The 13,075-nt window shown below is 44.1% G+C and overlaps 1 protein-coding gene across 36 annotated transcripts in view; it reads left to right on the forward strand.

Annotated features, from left to right (window-relative positions):
- Ank3 (ankyrin 3) overlaps positions 1-12,704 on the forward strand; it is a 606,272-nt gene extending 593,568 nt beyond the window's left edge. For 30 of the 36 annotated variants that reach the window (XM_076916989.1, XM_076916994.1, XM_076917006.1 and 27 more), the window contains 2 exons: positions 4,820-4,905; positions 11,620-12,704. In XM_076916989.1, the coding sequence (XP_076773104.1) occupies positions 4,820-4,885 (66 nt within the window). In that variant the 3' untranslated portion in view covers positions 4,886-4,905; positions 11,620-12,704. Of the gene's footprint in view, positions 1-3,249; positions 3,334-3,468; positions 3,526-4,819; positions 4,906-11,619 lie in introns of all 36 variants that reach the window. The other 6 variants (XM_076917004.1, XM_076916983.1, XM_076917003.1 and 3 more) reach the window with 2 other exon arrangements.
- The last annotated feature ends 371 nt before the right edge of the window (positions 12,705-13,075 follow it).

Consider the following 13,075-nt stretch of genomic DNA (forward strand, 5'->3'; position numbering starts at 1 on the left):
AGTGAAGGGCTTTTTTTTTTTTTTTTTTCCCACAGAAGACATACAAGAGGGTTTTTTTGTTTGTTTATTTGTTTGTTTGTTTTTGTTTTTTTTTGCTAAACCAAGTCAGGCATTTGACCATTCAGACTTCCCCTGTGACACAGAAGCAGGCAGCATTATGCATCAGTGCTGGAAACCCGACCCAGAAGTTGAGCAGGGCAGGACCCCACTGGCCTGTTACACCGTGGGCCACAGGAAGCCCTCAGGCCTTCGCATCAGCACTGGACGGACGCCGCTCTGGGCTGTCCTGTCCTTACCTGGAAGCTTTGGCTGGCAAGCACCTCCATAGGAAGCGCTGTACCCAGGACTCCATGCCCCAGTCTGAGCAAGCTCCACTTGCTCGGTCAATCAGTTGACAGTATGACTTAATGATTGCTCTCTTCATGTCCGATCATGTGGACCCTTTCATATTCAAAGGAAGTTTGATCTGTGCACCCATTCGTTTCCTTATGTATAGCTTGATACTAGCACAGTCTCAAATGCCCACTGGAGCTTAAGTTGCTGAGATGTGTGCATAGCAAGTCCAACTCACAGCCCAACGACTAAGGTTGGTTACTATCCAACCTGTACAACCTCAATGTATTGTTGTGATTTTCAATATTTTTTTGCTGAATTTCAAAGAGTTCATATGAATGCTTCCCCAAAACCGAAGAATTCAAAATTATATAAAACTATGTATCACTTCTGTTTCACAAACTTCAGAGTATCCCCACGCATGCATCACTTATATACACATGCACACACATCTATACATAACAGGTCTCTTAGAATATATGTCTTAGTCAGGGTTCCCATCACGGTGATGAAACACCATGATCAAAAGTGACCTGGGAGCCGGGCAATGGTGGCGCACGCCTTTAATCCCAGCACTTGGGAGGCAGAGGCAGGCAGATTTCTGAGTTCCAGGCCAGCCTGGTCTACAGAGTGAGTTCCAAGACAGCCAGGGCTACACAGAGAAACCTTGTCTCCAAAAAAAAAAAAAAAAAAGGCAACTTGGGAAGGGAAGCGTTTCTATGGCTTGTACTTCCGGGTAACAGTCTATGACTGCAGGAAGTCAGGGCAGGAACCTGGAGTCGGTAGCTGATGTAGAGGTCATGGAGGAGTGTTGCTTACTGACTTGCCTACCCGGCTTTTCTATAGAACCCAGGACCACCAGCCCAGGGTGTCCCCACCCACACTAAGCCGGGCCCTCCTCCATCAATCACTAATTAAGAAAACACTCCACAGGCTCGCCTACAACTCCATCCCGTAGAAGCAACTCCTCCTCTCAGATGACTATCGATTGTCGAGTGGATCTAACAAACTAACCAGCATAATAGACACACAGTGCATCCTAGACAGGTCCTCACTTTTGGCAAAATATAGAACACTCATTCTGGTTTAGGAAGTTCACATTGTATCACGTGCATGGAAACAAACCGACACTCCTTATAATGGCCTTCCTATATATTCAGAGAAGTCTAGGAAGGAAAGGAGAAAGAGTCATGCCTCTCACAGGCGTACAAAAGGAAGTTCCATGGTGTGGTCGGTCCTTAAAGAGGCCGCCAGAGATGAGGATGCCCCCAAAACACACACACCATGATGTCTCCTCAAAATGGGGGAAGGGTGCCAGAAATACTCTCGCCAACAGGACTAAGTGGAGCGGGGGTTTCGTTTATGTGAAAGTGCAGTGGACTCTTCATGACCCTGCAAAGCTTATTAGCAGTTTACTCTCTCTCCCACTAAAGGGTTCCAGAGACCTGTCATTGGGAACCTTTGAACTCTAGCACAATTGACAGAGAGGTAAATAGGCATAGATTTTTCAAAAGACCTACTCCATAAATCTTTCCTGGCCCTCCTTTTGGTCTTAAAGAGAGCCGTCTGCATCTTTGACTTGCGTGTTATACATTTTCAGTAGTAAGACAAAGCAAAGGCTCACCTTCCGGAACAGTGCAAGAGGCAGTATCGTTATTGATTGTTAAGTAGGGCTTTGCTTCTTCTGAAGGTATTCGTCTAAGTCAACGATGCACTTGTACATACCTTGTTCTTTTCTACTTCCTCCATTCTTTTCCAGAGTTCTTTTCCAAGGTTCTTTAAAAACAAATAAAAAAAATTAGCATCTTCCCCATGAAGGGCATGCTCAGAGCACAGTAAATGGATATTTCTGTCTTGCTGGATCCTCCTAACAGTCTTCCCTGTGTACCATTCAGAGAGCTGGGTGTGCACAGAAGAATCATTTCAGAAATACTTCATTCAGCGCTTTACCCACAGTAAAAACCTTGCATGACCTTCTTTTGGCCCTTTAGCTGTCTCTACACCTTTGTCTTTAAAATAAAATGGCATTCTTGTCAATATGGGAAACCAACCACAGGAAACAGGAATAGCTCCCCCATGAAACACTTGTTGCGGATTTCAGAGCGTTGGGATGTAAGACCCCTCCAGTCTGCCAACCTCCTTACCCTCTTCATTGAGTCAACCGAAACCACACGGAAGCAGGGCTACGAATGAACTCACAAGACCGCCGGCAGTTCCCACCTGAAGTGAGAGAGCAGCTAGTAACAGAGGCAATACCGAGAAATATAAGACGCTCTTTCCACCCTGCTGGCCCATGGTAGTGTGAAAGGTTGGACATCACATCAGCTCTCCCCACGTATGATCTGTGAAAACCTCAGATTCCCTGCCCCCCCTCCCCCGTACCCCACAAAGGAGACTTTCTCTACCCTGAACCTTTTCCATACTCTTTTCCAAAAAAGCGTATTACCCTTAGTGCATGATTTATTTTCTTAAAGTATCTTTTCCCAACTCAGAAAATGCCTCTATCAAATTAGTTAGAACTTGCTCCATAAAATCGCTTGAGCTATGGTGTGACTGACGACCAAGAGTTTTTGTTCGAGTGCGTTCCTCAGTTGTTCCCGTTAATCGCTGACTAATATTTGTTTCACCCAATGAGGCCTCTTGGCTTATCCATGGGTTAACTGCATCTTGGTCTTCTTGAAATTTGTTGCGGTCTCTACCATACATGCCTGATGTGTAAGACTGAAGGTTACCAACTGTTGACTAACCAACCACGATGTCAGTCTTGTCTTTCGCTAGGGAGGGAAGTAGAGTGTGTGACTTCTCTACAGGTCCAGAGCATGTGTGTCTTGCTGTATGGTGTGCTGTGGGCCTGCATCAGTACCCGCCCACGCTCTCTTCTCTTCATGTCACCTATCTCTATGCCGCATCCTTTAGGGGGAGGAAGCCAAAACCATCCCTGGTGAATCTGTCACAGAAGAGCAATTTACTGATGAAGAAGGCAACCTCATCACTAGAAAAGTAATCGCCATTGAGATTTTTGTGCTTTTCCTAGAGTTGAAACGCCCTGCATGAGAAACACCGTTGTATGCTATAGGTTATAGCGCCCCCTCTCGACACAGACTAGTCCCTACTTCTCCGTGTTGCTTTCAACAGATCACTCGGAAAGTAATAAGACGGATTGGTCCACAAGAGAGGAGGCAGGATGATGTGGTAATGTAGACCGGTTGCCAGGGAGAAAGTAGAGGGTAGAATTTCTTGTGATTTTCCCCTGGGAAGCCCTGCTAAGGGAGTGGCTGGCTGCTACACCGTGGAAGCTTCGGGGTGTTGTCTTGGCTTCTTCTAATAGGCATTGTGTGGGGTTCAACTACTTCTCTCCATCGCTCACCTGAATGCTACATACTATTGTCAAAATGACCAGAGATAAAAGCTTATTTATTGGAAGAAGAAAGAGGATGCAGAATCCTTGACCATCAACAACCTGTTTGAGAGAGTCTACACATGGCCTTCAGTTGGGTGCCAATCTAGAACACTGAGGGAGGACAATACTGGGGTGGCAGAGAGTTTGGGTCACAATACCCACACGGGGTCTAGGTGGTTGTCCTGCCCATCACATCCTATAGGAAAATCTAAACTCCACCGTCATGTCATGCTTTGTGCTGCCCCATGTCCAATACACTAACGTGGAGCCCAACTCAACTCAGAACGTAGTTCACCCAACAAACCCTTTTCTGCCAAAGCAGACATCTTGCTATTATTCTTTGCTGTTTGCCAAATCGTTGTCCTATTTAATGGGTAGAAAGTAAATTATTAAATACTATGTTTATATACAAAAAAAAAAAAAAAAGCAAGCTGGAAACTTCTGAGGAGCAGGTGAGAACGGAAAAAAGAGCTCTGAGCCTTCTGTTAGAGTAAGAACTAAATGTGAGATGCCTTGCGGTCAGAGAAGTATGGACCTGGTATTCAAGAAAGACAGCCCCAGTCTGTACCAGTTGGTGCTGTTTTGGACCAGGATGGAGAAGAGATGGTAATTCTATAAACTAATTACAGAGAAGCCGTCGGACCGTCCATGGCATTCTGTCCTAGCTTCATGCTTATTTGGGAGGTTCCTGTCATACTACCACAGATTGTTAGCGGCTCCGCTGGCCTCAGAAACTCATCAGTTACAACTAATGGGTATCTCTAACGGTTAGGGTTCAGGTGCCTTGTGGGCGTGGTTGGCGATTTCTTTCCCCTTATGTTAGCACACAGGCTGGCTGCTCTTTGAAATCATTAACCCTCTGTGTTGTTATGAAGTCTCGTTACTCCGTATTTACCTTGAAAGTGCTGTCGCATGCTGTGGCCGTTGGGGAGCTGGTCTGTGTAGTCAAAGCCAAGGTCATCTGTGTTTGAGGATGCGATGCAGTCTCACCAACTTCTCCCTTCCTAATCCAGCCTCCAGGGCCCAGCGTGGGAAACGGCTTTCAAACTCTTCCACTGCAAACATGTAATGTGTGCTCTCCTTCAGCAGGGAGAAGGCTATAAGGTGAAGACAAAGAAGGAAATCCGGAACGTGGAGAAGAAAGCCCACTAGTGACAGCGACGTCAGTCCAGGTGGGAAGTACACTTATGTCAGCAGCTACACTTAAAAGAGTCGAGAAGTTTCTGGGTTCTTTGAATAAGTTGATTCCCATCTTCCTTTTCTCTTTCTTTACTGAAATCTCACTGGCAGGTGAAATAAAATAAATCCTGTTATTTCTTTACATGAATGCAGATGTATATGTGTATATATGTAAATATGCGTAGCTATACATGTATATGTATGTATCTACATACACACATATTGCACATTAAACTTTAACTCAAGTCGGATCTATAAAGATTCTCCATGGCCAGGCAGTGGTGGCGCACGCCTTTAATCCCAGCACTTGGGAGGCAGAGGCAGGCGGATTTCTGAGTTCGAGGCCAGCCTGGTCTACAGAGTGAGTTCCAGGACAGCCAGGGCTACACAGAGAAACCCCGTCTCAAAAAAACAACAACAAAAAAAAGATTCTCCATGTGTATGGCATCTGCAGAACCACATGCAGATGTGGTTTAAGTCTGCTAGTCTCAGTCTCTCACCATGAGGCTGCCTGTAACAAGCAGTTGCCATATACAGTCATTGTGGGAAGACTGCCGAGCAACAACAGATCCGATGGACTGTGCCCAAGACCATAAGAGTCGAGTGTCGAGTGTCAAGTTCCAGGGCAGCCAAGACTACACAGAGAAACCCTTAGGGGTCGGAGGTGGGGTAGGTGGAGCTGTCACCACATCTTAGTTAAATTAGAATTCCATACACTCTTTCATGTAAGCCTAGACTCAGGCTCTTGTTTTTCTGGATTTCACATCAGTACCTTTTCGATACAGATACGATCAGAAAGCTAACCTGGGGTGAGGACACAGTCTTGGGAAGTTGTATCTTCAGGGCCTCTCCTCTCTGTCCTTTGAGTCTCTGGGTCAAAAGTAACAAAGAACAGGAATTCTAGTCTCATTTTCTGACCTGTTCTCCCTGCCACGAAAAAGCCCCGATACTCAATTACAGAAATAAGGGGTTGAGAAATAACCTCATGTTAGGTACCTAAGGCTTATTAGATCTTTTTATTTCATTATTTTGAAACATGATCTCCTGGAGCCCAGGCTGGACTTACGATTCCCATGTACCTGAGGATGTCCCTAAACCCTTGATCCTCCTGCCTCCCCCTCATGCTAGCATTCCAGGTCAGCACCACACCACACCACGCAGTTTATTCAGTATTGAGGATCAAATGCAGTCTTGGGGACCATACCAGGGACTTCAGGAATGTTGGGAAAGTGCTCTACCATCTGAGCTACATCTCTACCCTCCCGGACAGATACTTAGTTACCCTCTCGTGTTCACTCTGCGATGCCTTTCCTTTGCATCCTGGGAGGCTTGTTTCCCCTAGAAACAGCAATCCCAGGATCCCTGCCGCACTAGACTCACAATTTAGAGTTTTGGTGGGACCCAGTCAACACAGATGCCTGGAAACAGGATTTACCATGTGTACATGGAGTCTTTCTTTGTGGCTAATTCTCACAGTTCCCCTCTTGGGTCAGCGCCATTGGCATCCCTGGCTAATATAAGGAACAGGCCCAAAAGGCTAAGAAAGTTGTCCACAGTCTCATAAAAGCAGCAGACCTAGGAAATAAGTCCTAACCGGCTCCCTCCAGAATGCTCCTCCTCAGGGCTCCCTGCAGACCTGGCCTGGCCTGGCAGTGATGGCAGGGTCGCCCCAAGTCAACAGGAAGCAAATAGAAGACGACCATCATCTCGGTCCTGAAGTTGGGGTGGATGGTTTCGGTCATTTTATGAATTATAGATGTGTTGTCATTTTAAGGGATAAATCACAAATAATTTTGGACAGGGAGGACACTAAATAGAGAGCTTAGACAGGGGGATTTCTGTCTTTAAAGGGAAGGGGGTTAAAAAGAGAAAAAGGAGAATAGAGTAAAACTATAAGAAATGAGACAAACAGGGACAGCTTATTACATTTATTCTTAAAGTATTTTATAGCCATGATCTTACATTGATAGAGATTTATTTTTGATGCAGAATTAAAGCTATATTTCCTTACACTGACAGAGAATTTTGTATAATGATGCAGGTTTAAGGTTCTCATTGGTATAAGTCATTTTGTATATGGATACAAAATTTAAAATTAGTTTTGTTACTCTTAGATAGACATACCTATACCCACTGGAGAATACAAGGTCAGACACAGTCCTTTTAATAGCCGCTATTACAAACCGTTCAGAATGATTAAGTAATTCGTAGTCAGATAGTCAAACTCAGGTCCTATTAGATACAAATTTAATTAATTACAATAAAATATTTTCAAGGTTATTCAGATAGTAAATTGCTAAAAATAATCAATGTTTAACAATGCCATTAGGGGGCTGGAGAGATGGCTCAGTGGTTAAGAGCACTGACTGCTCTGCCAAAGGTCCTGAGTTCAATTCCCAGCAAGTACATGGTGGCTCACAACCATCTGTACTGGGATCTGATGCCCTCTTTCTAGTGTGTGTCTGAAGACAGCTATACTGTACTCATATAAATAAAAAAATAAAATAAAATAAACAAATCTTTTTTAAAAAAAATTAAACAATTCCGTTAGGCTACATGTAGATAGATGGTCTTCAAAATGAAACTCCAAGTTACTCACCTGTGGGGATTTGATCTTCACTCTAAAACTGACAGGAAATGACTCAATGTACTAGGTAAAATCGTCACCACTGACAGCTTTTTATAGCCTGCACAGTCCATGGCCTTTGGGGTTAAGCTCTCAGCCTTGCAATAGCCTAACCACTAAACACTAGTGTTACTGGCTCAGTGGTAGAGTATTTACCCAGCATGCACAAGGCTCTGCCGGGGTTCAAGCCCCAGCAGCAATCGACCTGTTCACATGCCCGTCCCTCAAAAGCTGAAAAGTGCATGCAGGTAATTCTAGCTCTTTAGCGGCTGAGGATGGACTATTTTGCAAGGTTTAGAGGACTCGGGACCTATCCATGATTGCCAATGGCAGATATTCTGGGCCGGGAGATCTCAGGGTGGCCATTAGGGGCAAAGGGATGCCAAGCAGCTTACCAACTCTTTGGGTTCGGCCAAGTTACCTAGCTTGCCATCTCCTCAGTGGGAACAGTGAAGGGGCTTGGAATGACACCTGGATGAACAACAATAACCCTCTGTAGAAAGATGATAGTCACATGCCTCAGAGTTCTTTAGAATGCAGTCAGTTTGTACGTGTAAATTGCTTAATAACAGTAGCTACTGAGCACATAGAAACCCTCAATTAAGAGGCTCTATTATAAAAGTATTAGAAGAAGCAAGAAGGAAACAAGATCAGCAGCTGGCCAAGCCCAGGCATAGCAGTGGCAGACGGGGGGTGGGGGGGGGGAAGATCACGGCTGAGCCATCCATCCCCCCCTTTAGGTGAAGGTTCTCATGATAAACTGGGGCAGTCAGTAGGCCAGGTTTCTGCTCCTTTACTTTACCAAGAAATGAAGTCAAAAGAGACCCAGACAAAGCAGGAGAACATGGTGACCATTGCTCTCCCCTTCAGAGCCTGAAGCAGTTCATCCCACTCGGGTCCTCTCTGGAACATTTTCCCAGAATGCACCTGAGATACAGATAGCTTTCCGTCTCTTTTCCTGGTCCATGATGGAGACAGAATTGAAGCCAGGTATTTTAGCTGTTGCCTTTTTAATTCTCTGTGCAGTAGGATTGAGTAGGATTGAGGTATTCACTTCACGACAGATATATAATAAACACGTAATAAAAATGAAGTAAATGCATTTTCGTTACCTTTAAAAACATGCATCCATCTGATTCCAGTATATCTTGTTTTTTCCCCTTGCTGGCTCTGCAGCTACAGGTGTTTCTAAATCAAGTCATTGGGAAAGGACAAATTTGAAAAGGCCTCATTTATTGGTATTAGCTGAAGAGGAAATCTTTTAGATGGGTATTACTTTAAGCTAAGTTTTCAGCCGAGTGGGCTAGTGCATGTCTCTGATCCAAGCAACTTGGGAGATGGAGGCAGGAAAATCAAGAGTTCAAGGCCGAAATGAGACTCGGTCTCCAAAAAGAGAAAGAAAAAAAAGAGAGAGAGAGAGAAAGGAAAGGAAAAACCTAAAACTAAAACCAAAATTAAAAGAAAAAGTAAACCTTAATTTTCTATTATAGTTTCATTTTGTAATGAAAATTATTACTTTAAAAAGAAGAAGAAGAAGCCATGCATGGAGGTCACCCCAGATGTCTATGTACACATTAAGCCTTGAGAAGCTTGCCCCCAGGTCCCATCATTGACGCTTTGGCTTGATCGAACGCTAGAACTAACTAAAGAGTCTGGGGTGCGAGTGGTTGATGTTTTCAACATTGGCCCCTGTGGCATGAACTGGACACTGGGGCTTATTAAATCCTATTGTACAGCCATGTTTAAGAACCAGGAGAGAACGTGACTTCAGTAGATGTAGGGAAAGATGTCGTCTGTTGTGCACCAGGCTCAAAACAAAATGAATGAAAATGAAAAGCAAGCGGGCAAACCAACAAAACCCTGAATATTGTCATAGGCCTCTAAATGGACTCTCAGGTCTGCACCTGACCCTATACTGGACCTGGAACCGTGTTCTCTAAGTATCAGTTAACGTGGGGGTTTTTTGTTGTTGTTGTTTTGTTTTGTTTTTTCGAGACAGGGTTTCTCTGTGTAGCCCTGGCTGTCCTGGAACTCACTCTGTAGACCAGGCTGGCCTCGAACTCAGAAATCCGCCTGCCTCTGCCTCCCAAGTGCTGGGATTAAAGGCGTGCGTCACCACTGCCCGGCAAAGTTAACATGTTTCTTAAAGGGAAGACAAATTAGCATACGAATGGCTATGTATCCCTCCCACTTTTTATATTCGGAAGGATCTGCCTAGCCACAGGCGCGCCCCTCCTTCCAAGGTGTCTTAAGTCCTCTCAGTTAGCTATGTATGCTCACAGAGTTCTAGACTCCATTTCTCACATGCCATCGTCGTGGCCTGTCCACAACATCCCATCCACCAGAGGGCGCTCTCACCTCAGGTCACTTTCTAGCAGTTGCTTAGCCAAGGTCCTGGTGCTCTCTGTGCGATGCTGTTCTTGGCAGGGCATGTTTTGTCTAGCCTGCTTTGCTCAACCCATGAGGTTGGGACCTACATTCTGGCTACCTAAGAACAAGAAAGATTTGAAGAATGACTACTGCTTTTTTTAAAAAATAGCAACATATAGAAGGGCAGGGTATAATTAACCCAACCTTAAAAGGCTGTAAAAAACACCCACTCTGTCTAGAAAGACAATATTGGCTTACATTGAGAAGAGACGGGCTTTGTTTTTGTCTTATAATGCAAAATTAACCTGGGAAGTTAGCTTCATTATTAGAAAATGTACAGAAATGGGCGGGAGTTCACCCATTCTGTCTAAGGTTTATAGAAACTCCCTAGACCCTATTAAACTTGTCATAGAAGAGGTGGGTTAAAATTTCACATCCCAAGGAAGCTGGAAGACTAGAGGGCAAGTTCACATAATAATACTGCTGGGAATTCGCCCTGAACGAAGAGGGTGACCAAGATCATTGAGCCACCTAAGCCGACTGGTGCCAGGAAGATTTTGATTTAATGACAGCAATCACAGTGTGAAAATCCTCATAGACGGTTTTGCCCACCCTCTGTAATTGGATCTACTGAAGTGAGTCACTTTCCGTCCTTAGAGGAGAACAAGTGTTGAAATCTCAGAGGAGTAGGGGTACTTTGGTGTTCTTGGCTCTGGCCACTGGTGACCTGGGACAGGGAGGTCAGTCGTAAACACATGCAAAAAAAAAAAAAAAAAAAAAAAAAAAAAAAAAATGCAGCCAAATCCAAAACAGGAGACCAGGGGAAGAGGTGTTTCAGGGTTGTTTACAGAGGGTGGGGTGACCTGGGTGATGCATCCAAAGAGGAAGACACCTGTCTGAATAGACCTCAAGGTCCCGAGGATGCTTCAGTCCCTGCCCCTGGAATAAACTGAATTCTAAAGGTTCTCTGTGAGCTTCAGAAGAGATTTGGCTTTTTGTGACTGAACAGGTTTTTTCTGTTGTTGTTGTTGTTTTTCTTATACTCCTTCCTGCCTCGAGGTGGAGATCCGGTCTGTCAGCTTCTCCACTTGGAGGAGGTGGCCAGGCTCTTCTATGAAGCTGGAGAGAGCAAGGGGCAAAACTTGTCTTCTTGGGGTACAGGCCAAGGAGCTACAGACAGCTCTTGAGTGGCTGAGAAGCCCTGAGTTTCCCTAGTTGCGGAGACAGGATATTCCCAAACTCTTCCTTGAACACCACAAACTCAGGAAGGTTGTGTGATACTGGAAGAGTCAACTTAGCCAATAGAACTGATTTCTCCGTTGCCGTGGATACCCTAGGACCCGAGGTACTTCCCAAGCAGGCTAAACAAACACTGTATTAACCAAGCGAGGGCCCTCAGTCTCTGGACCCGTGATGGTGAAGCGCAGGGATGTCATTGGCAAGTTCTCCTTTATATATAACAAGGCGAGGGATATGTCTCAGTTGGTAAAATACTTGCATAGAATACAGGAAGTCCAGGTTTTGGACCCCAGCATCACAAACCCTAGTCACTGTGGCGGAGGCAAGATGATCAGGAATTTGAGGTCATCCTAGGTTACACAGCAAGTTCAAGGCCAACCTAGGCTACATTGAGACCCTGTCTCCTAAATATATATATATATATAAAACAATGAAAACCAAACTCACTGCCTTGCGTTTGTGTTCTCCACAGGACTTCGTGTTCGCACTGCCCGTATCAAGAAACTCACCAGAAATCAGCAGGAAGGGAAATATTCACCAAGAACGGAGTGTGGGTCTGCTGCTTCCACACGTCAATGACATGATAGTTTTTTTTTTAATGCAGAAGGAAAAAGAAAGTCACATTTTTTTTTTTTTATTTAGCATGAGCCAATTTACAGAGCATGGAAACTCACTTTCATTCCCGGCACTGACATGCGTGCACCAAGCAAGTGCAAAGTGTAAGATACAGGAAACCACGTCGTTCAGACTCGGTCTCAAGTAATTTGGTGTCATTCTCAAAGAAGACAGACAAAACAACACCTGTGCCACCCAGGAGGAGGGACAGCAGAGAGTGGAACGATCAAACCACAAGAAGACACACTAAAATTACTAAATCCACAACAGCTCGCCTTATTTTTCTCGGACCCAAACTAACTGTCAGGGTATAAACACTGTTTCTTTTTCTTTTTTCTTTTTTTTTTTTTTTAAAGAAAAATAATAATAATAAAAAAATCAATAGTTTTGCTGTAAATAATAACACTGTAAATTCTAACAGAAGAAACTACAATAAAGAATTATAAGGCACCTGCCTCACAGAACACAATGATAGCAGAAACGCATCCAATGACGACGGGAGTCCCAAGTGACTTCACCCTGGACAAGGATGGGGATCCGGCGCGTGTGGGGGACTCTTTCACCAATTCTTGTATATTAGCAATTATGATGTTTGTACACTCGAAACTGCTAGCTTGATTTTAAAAAGAAAATGCAAATCTTTAAAAAGAAGAAGAAGAAAAAAAAACCTGCTGCAAATTTAAATAATTCCCCAAACGAGGAATTCTGTAGTTCTGTGTAAAAGAAAAAAAAAATTTTTTTTCTTCAGAATACTAATATTTTGATGCATGCATATCACCTTATTTTGATTAAACCTTTTCCAATTTTGCAAACACTACAGTCTCCTGCAACACGGGAGATTTTATCTGTAAACACGAAGCCCTTCATGTAATATTTATTGCTATTGCCAATTTTTCAATGAAATGACCAAAAATGGGAAAAAAAAAAAAAAAAAAAAACCAACTATACAGTAGTTTGCTTGGGGGTGGGGGGGAGGGGCGCTGTTAGTGCTTACAGGGGGGGGGGAAATGCTTGCCACTGTAGAGGTGGATGGTGCTCACAAGAGGCCCCAAGTCGTGGGTATTTAACAAAATGAACTGACCGTATCTAGCAGGATTGAAGCGCACTGTAAAAAGAAAAAAAAAAAAAAAGGAAAAAAAAAAAAAAAGATGGCTGTATTGTATACTGGCTCTGAGATGTAGACCCCTTTCAGCAAGCCAATCACTAGTAACCATCACAGCAGTGCCCCATTAGGTTAGAGGGGCTGCATCTTTTTTTGGGTTTGGTGAGGTTCCTTCGTTCACTATCTTAACTTGAAATCGACCTCCACGGAC

Source organism: Arvicanthis niloticus, chromosome 20 (assembly GCF_011762505.2).
Source record: "Arvicanthis niloticus isolate mArvNil1 chromosome 20, mArvNil1.pat.X, whole genome shotgun sequence".
Taxonomy (NCBI): domain Eukaryota; kingdom Metazoa; phylum Chordata; class Mammalia; order Rodentia; family Muridae; genus Arvicanthis; species Arvicanthis niloticus.